Source organism: Chiloscyllium plagiosum, chromosome 22 (assembly GCF_004010195.1).
Source record: "Chiloscyllium plagiosum isolate BGI_BamShark_2017 chromosome 22, ASM401019v2, whole genome shotgun sequence".
Classification (NCBI taxonomy): domain Eukaryota; kingdom Metazoa; phylum Chordata; class Chondrichthyes; order Orectolobiformes; family Hemiscylliidae; genus Chiloscyllium; species Chiloscyllium plagiosum.
The window spans coordinates 29,446,191-29,452,589 of NC_057731.1; the positions used below are offsets into that span (position 1 = coordinate 29,446,191).

The window sequence follows — 6,399 nt, forward strand, 5'->3', positions numbered from 1 at the left end:
CACAGAAGCACTTCACAGGAGGTTCCCAAGCACTGAGGATGTCACCTAGACAGGGGACGAAACGTTTGCAACAAAAATTTCCAGCTCGGCGAACAGAACCACAACAACGAGCACCCGAGCTACAAATCTTCACCCAAACTTTGAACATTGGAATAATAGCTTGCAAGGATATTGCTGAACCTAATAAACAGGTCAGTTTGCAAGAATCAGAGTGTGAAGCAGTATTCTCTGTTGTTTAACACATAGAATGTAGGTGGATGTTCAAGCGGGAATGGAAGAGATCAAATTTAAAAGTATTTAAGTGAGGTTGGAAGATCCACCTAGCTTTGTGTAAAAAATTAAATCTCCAGGGTAACTCTCACCATCAGAAACAATAGGAGGTTTCCAGCTGAAAAATGGACAAATGTGTTTGGACTTATGTCTGGGCATATGTCTGGGAATAAAGTATATCTGTGGTGCGGGATTTTTAGGTGTTATACAAGATAAATTCTGAGAGCTCTTCAAGTGCAGTGATTGTGTCTCTACCTCTGGGCTGATGATCTGGGTCCTAGTCTCACCTGCTTCAGAGTTGAGCAATAACATCTCTGAGTAGGCTGACTGAAATGTTGAGAAGGTAAAATTTGAAGTTTAGATAATAAATTGCCCATTGAATAGAGAATCATAGAATCAGAGAGATTTACAGCACGGAAACAGACCCTTCAGTCCAACTCATCCATGTCGGCCAGATATCCCAACCTAATCTAGTACCATTTGCCAGCACTTGGCCCATATCCCTCCAAACCCTTCCTATTCATATACCCATCCAGGCACCTCTCAAATGCTGCAACTGTACCAGTTTCCACCACTCCCCCGGGAGTTCCCCTCTCACCCTAAACCCACGCACTCCAGTATCCAGACTCCCTCACCTCAAGGAAAAGATCTCCTTCACCCAACTTATGCATACCCCCCATGACCCCATAAACCTCCACAAGATCAACCATTAGCCTCCAACGCTCCAGGGAAAACAGCTCTACTCCATAGTTCAAATCCCCCAACCCTGGCAATACCCTTCTAAATCTTGTCTGAACCCTTTCAAGTTTCACAACATCCTTCCAATAGGAAGGAGACCAGTATTGCCCGTAATATTCCAAAAGCGGCCTAACCAGTGCACTGTACAGTCGCAACATGACCTCCCAACACCTACACTCAGTGCTCTGACCAGTAAAGGAAAGCATATCAAACACCTTCTTCACTATCCTATCTACCAGCGACTCTACTTTCAAGGAACTATGAACCTGCACACCAAGGTCTCTTCATTCAGCAACATTCCCTAGGACCTTACCACTAAGTGTATAAGTCCTGCTAAGATTTGCTTTCAAATGTAAAGGAAACACCATTTTATAGTGTATGATTGTACAAACTGATTGCCAAGTGGTCTCTGTTTGATAGAAGCATTGCCTTGATAGCTAACTGTGAATCATCATCTACCTGTTGTATTCCTCATAACAGTTGAAACTTTATTGCTGGAACAGCACAGCAGGTCAGGCAGCATCTAGGGAACAGAAGATTCGACGTTTCGGGCACATGCCCTTCTTCAGGAATGAGCAGAGAGTGTTCAGCAGGAGAAGATAAAAGGTAGGGAGGCGGGACTTGGAGGAGGGGCGTTGGAAATGTGATAGGTGGAAAGAGGTCAAGGTGAGGGTGATAGGTCGGAGTTTCCAACGCCCCTCCTCCAAGTCCCTCCTCCCTACCTTTTATCTTCTCCTGCTGAACACTCTCTGCTCATTCCTGGAGAAGGGCCTGTGCCCGAAACGTCGAATCTCCTGTTCCCTGGATGCTGCCTGGCCTGCTGTGCTGTTCCAGCAATAAAGTTTCAACTTTGATCTCCAGCATCTGCAGACTCACTTTCTCCTATTCCTCATAACAACCACTCTATCAGAACTCAATCACCAACCAATCAATAATATCTACTCGTACAGTATCAAATATTGTTCTCCTTTGCATTGGTGTGAACATCCTTAACGTAAATGTGTTTTTGTCAGGAGTACTCTCAAGTTCTGCACTACCAAGTGACTATTTGCTTCTTTTGCTAATCAGCTTAAATTGGTTTCTTTGAGTTCCTGATTCTTTCACCCATCATTCTCCTGAGCTGTTCTGTCCCATCTTATTGAGGTTTTGAACAACTCTATCAGGTCTCTCAACTGTTTTTCTCTAACCATTCAAGTTTATCCACTTAGCTTCCTCATGCCAAAGATCATTCTCTCGAATCTTTGCCGCACCCCTTCCAATGCCCTCACAACCTTCCCAAAGACCCCGCCAGATTTGAGGCATAGAGTCAAAGAGCATGGAAATAGTCCCTTTGATCCAACTAGTCCAGGCTGACCATAATCCCAAACTAAACTAATTCAAACTGCCTGCTGTTGGCACATAACCCTCCAAACCTTTCCTGTTTATGTACTTATCCAAATGTCTTTTAAACATTGTAACTGCACTCACAGAAACCACTCCCTCTGGAAGTTCATTCCACAACTAATCACTCTCTGTGTAAAAACATTGGCCCCATGTCTTTTTTAAAATCTTTCTCCTCTCACCTTAAAAATATGCCCCCCGATCTTGAAATATCCCACTCCAGGGAAAAAACAGCTGCCATTCTCCTCATCTATGTCCCTCATGATTTAATTAATCTCTATAACCCCTCAACTGACTACGCTTCAGGGAATAAAGTCCCAGCCTATCCATCCTCTCCCCATAGCGGGAGTGGGGTGACACGGTGACTTTGTAGGGTGGCATGGTGCCTCACAGCTCGGTTCCAGCCTCAGGCAACTGTCTGTGTGGAGTTTGCACATTCTCCCTGTATCTGCGTGGGTTTCCTCTGGGTGCTTCAGTTTCCTCCCACAATCCAAAAATGCGCAGGTTAAGTGAATTGACATGCTAAATTGCCCATAGTGTGAGGTGCATTAGTCAGGGGTAAATATGGGGAATGGGTCTGGGTGAGTCACTCTTCGGAGGGTCGGTGTGGACTTGTTGGACCAAAGGACCTGTTTCCATATTGTAGGGAATCTAATCTAATAACTCAAACCCTCCAGAAGGTGAGGCAATGCCCTAGCTGGAATATTAATCTAGAGACCCAGACAATGTTCTGGGGACCCAGGTTTGAATCCTGCCATGGCACATGGTGGAATTTGAATTCAATAAAAATTTGGAATGAAGAGTCTCATGATGACCATGAATCCATTGTTGATCATTGGAAAAGCCCACCTAAGGCAATCTGTCACCCTCATAAGTCGGGGCCTACATCCAGACCCACAACAATGTGGTTGACTCTTAATGGCCCTCTGGGCAATTAGGGATGGGCAATAAATGCTGATCTAGCCAAAGGTGCCCTCATCCTGTGAATAAATTATTTAAAAATTTCCCAGCAACATCCTGGTAAGTCTCCTATTTTGAACCCTCTCCAGCTTAATAATATCCTGGGCGACCCAGAATAGACACAGTCCTCCAGAAGAGGCCTCACTAAATCCTGTATGACCTCAACAAAATGTCCCAACTCCTATACTCAAAGGTCTGAGCAATGAAGGCAAGCATGTTAAACCCTTTCTTAACTATCCTGTCTACCTGTGACATAAATTCCAAAGAATTATGTACCTGAACCCTGAGGTCTCTTTCTGTTCTACATCACTACATTTGGAATACTGCATACAGTTCTGGTCGCCACATTACCAAAAGGACACAGATGCTTTGGAGAGGGTGCAGAGGAGGTTCACCAGGATGCTGTCCTGTATGGAGGGAGCCAGCCAAGGAGAGAGGTTGAATAGATCAGAATTATTTTCATTAAAAAGACGGAGACTGAGGGGGGGACACAACTGAGGCCTACCAAATCATGGGAGGCTTAGACAGGGCGGACAGCAAGAAGCCTTCCCCAGATTGGGGGACTCAATTACCAGGGGTCACGAGTTTAAGGTGAGAGGGGAAAAGTTCAAGGGAGATGTGCGTGGAAAGTTCTCTATGCAGAGGGTGGTGGGCACCTGTAATGCGCCGCCAGCAGAGGTGGGAGAGGCGGGCATGACAGCATCATCCAAGTTGCAACTAGACAGGTACATGAATGGGCAGGGAGCAGAGGGTACAGATCCTTAGAAAATAGGCAACAGGTTTAGGTAGAGGATCTGGATTGGAGGGCCAAATGGCCTGTTCCTGTGCTGTAATGTTCTTTGTACCCAAAGCCCTACTTTTATTGTGTAAGTCCTGCCCTAGTTTGTTTTAGCGAAATGCAACATCTCTCATTTATCCAAATTAAACTCCATCTGCTATTTGGATACAACGATACTGAACCAAAGATTCACCATAACTGTCTTTGCTTTTGTGCTCTATGCCTCCAGTAATCAAGTCAATGACCCCAGCAAATTTTACAAATTTTAAAGATGTGCTGTCATGATCGAGTCATACTGAGCTCTTGCCTTAAGTATTTAGACAATCCTGCTTTTTGCTTGTTTATTATAATAAGTCTTAAAGCTTGAAATTGTACAATCCTGTCAGTCAATCACATGAAATTCAAGATTTTTTTCAAAATAATTAGTCTTGAAAGGCATTGTAACAATGATTCTTTGCCCCTTATCCGAAGTTTACTTTGACCTGCCATGCTTTTATTACACATTGATGTCTTATCCTACCCTTGATTGTTAACATGTTTATCTTTCCTGTATATTTGTATTATCTCTCTGATAATACTTCAGATTTCAATTTCTGTGCACCAGTTCTAAGACTGTGTCAACATATTTCCAACCTTTGTCTAATTAGTGTATCTGTGTATTCTTTCATTTTCTCATTTTTCCAATCTGCCATGAATGGGTAATTGAAGTAGAAATTCATATGAGCTGATTTTAGGACCCATGTATGGCACAGATCCCAATCAGTAGGCCTAAGACTAGCATGAAATTGGGGCTCATTAATGTCACTTGCAAACACTCTGAATGCCTGCAATAGATATTAGACTCATCACTTCCATATATAAGTTCATAACACCTGTTCTAGGCAGCTGCTAAGGAAGCGGATGCATGGGAACACCACCTCCTACAAGTTCCCCTTGAAACCATACATCACCCTGACTTGGAACTGTAATACTGTTCCTTTACAGTTACTGAGTCAAAATTCTGGAATTGTCTCCCTCACTGAAATGTAGGTACCTTTAAACCCCAAAGGTTGCAGCAATTCAAAAAGGCAGCTCACCACCACCATCTCCAGGCAACTTCAGAATGGACAATAACTGTTGGTATAGCCAGTGATGCTGACATTCCACAAGCAAATAACAAAAAAAGCCTGAAAAATGATCCAGCTCAGTGTAGTGAAACTGGGCTTCTTTCTGCAAGTAATCTATCTGTAAATCTTACTAAGCTTAAACTGGGGTTTAAATTCTGTGTTTAATTTACTTTCAGACCCTAACAACTACTACCGCAGACGAAATGAAGTCACCACAACAGATGACCTAGACTTCAGACACCACAGTTATAAAGAAATGAGGCAGGTAAGATCAAGACACTTCTTCAGAAACCGAAAACACAAATCAATTCCTCAGAACTTTATTTTGATATTTTCAAAAAACTTTGTTTTTTAAGGATGTGAGTTGAATAATGTTGACATGGGAAGTTATTTTATCTGCTGAAAAACATCCAGTTAGTGTTTGTATTGTTGCCTAATATTAATCTAATAATTACGAAAATATAATTTTTGCAAATGTTCTTTGTGGAATATTCTGGATCAATGACTGAAATATTTTTTTTTAATTGTGCAATTCATGCATTTGGCGCTGAATTGGAAACTTCGCCCAAATTTACTCACCGTTCATTCATTGGATTGTCATAATGCCCTACTCTTGACAGGGAGCCCCACCCTTCAGCAGCACTTGCCATTCATTCAAATGCACTGTGCAAATATTCTGGTTGGACACCCATAACATAGGCACATGCACTATCCAATGTTTTGCTCTTCTCCCGCGAGGAGGTTGAGCCACCTCATGCTCCCGCGAGGAGGTTGAGCAATTCATCAACTTCACCAACACATTCCACCCTGACCTTAAATTTACCTGGACCATCTCTGACACCTCCCTCCCCTTCCTGGACCTCTCCATCTCCATTAATGACGACCGACTTGACACTGACATTTTTTACAAACCCACAGACTCCCACAGCTACCTAGATTACACCTCTTCCCATCTTACCTCTTGCAAAAATGCCATCCCGTATTCCCAATTCCTCCGCCTCTGCCGTATCTGCTCCCAGGAGGACCAGTTCCACCACAGAACACACTAGATGGCCTCCTTCTTTAGAGACTGCAATTTCCTTCCCACGTGGTTAAAGATGCCCTCCAACGCATCTCGTCTACATCCCACACCTTCGCCCTCAGACCCCACCCCTCCAACCGTAACAA

General features: G+C 43.4%; 1 protein-coding gene across 1 annotated transcript in view; it reads left to right on the forward strand.

Annotated features, from left to right (window-relative positions):
* Positions 1-6,399, forward strand: part of cpxm2 (carboxypeptidase X (M14 family), member 2) — a 182,325-nt gene that overhangs the window by 111,522 nt on the left and 64,404 nt on the right. The window contains exon 7 of the mRNA XM_043712660.1: positions 5,409-5,497. Within this exon, the coding sequence (XP_043568595.1) occupies positions 5,409-5,497 (89 nt within the window). The remainder of the gene's footprint in view (positions 1-5,408; positions 5,498-6,399) is intronic.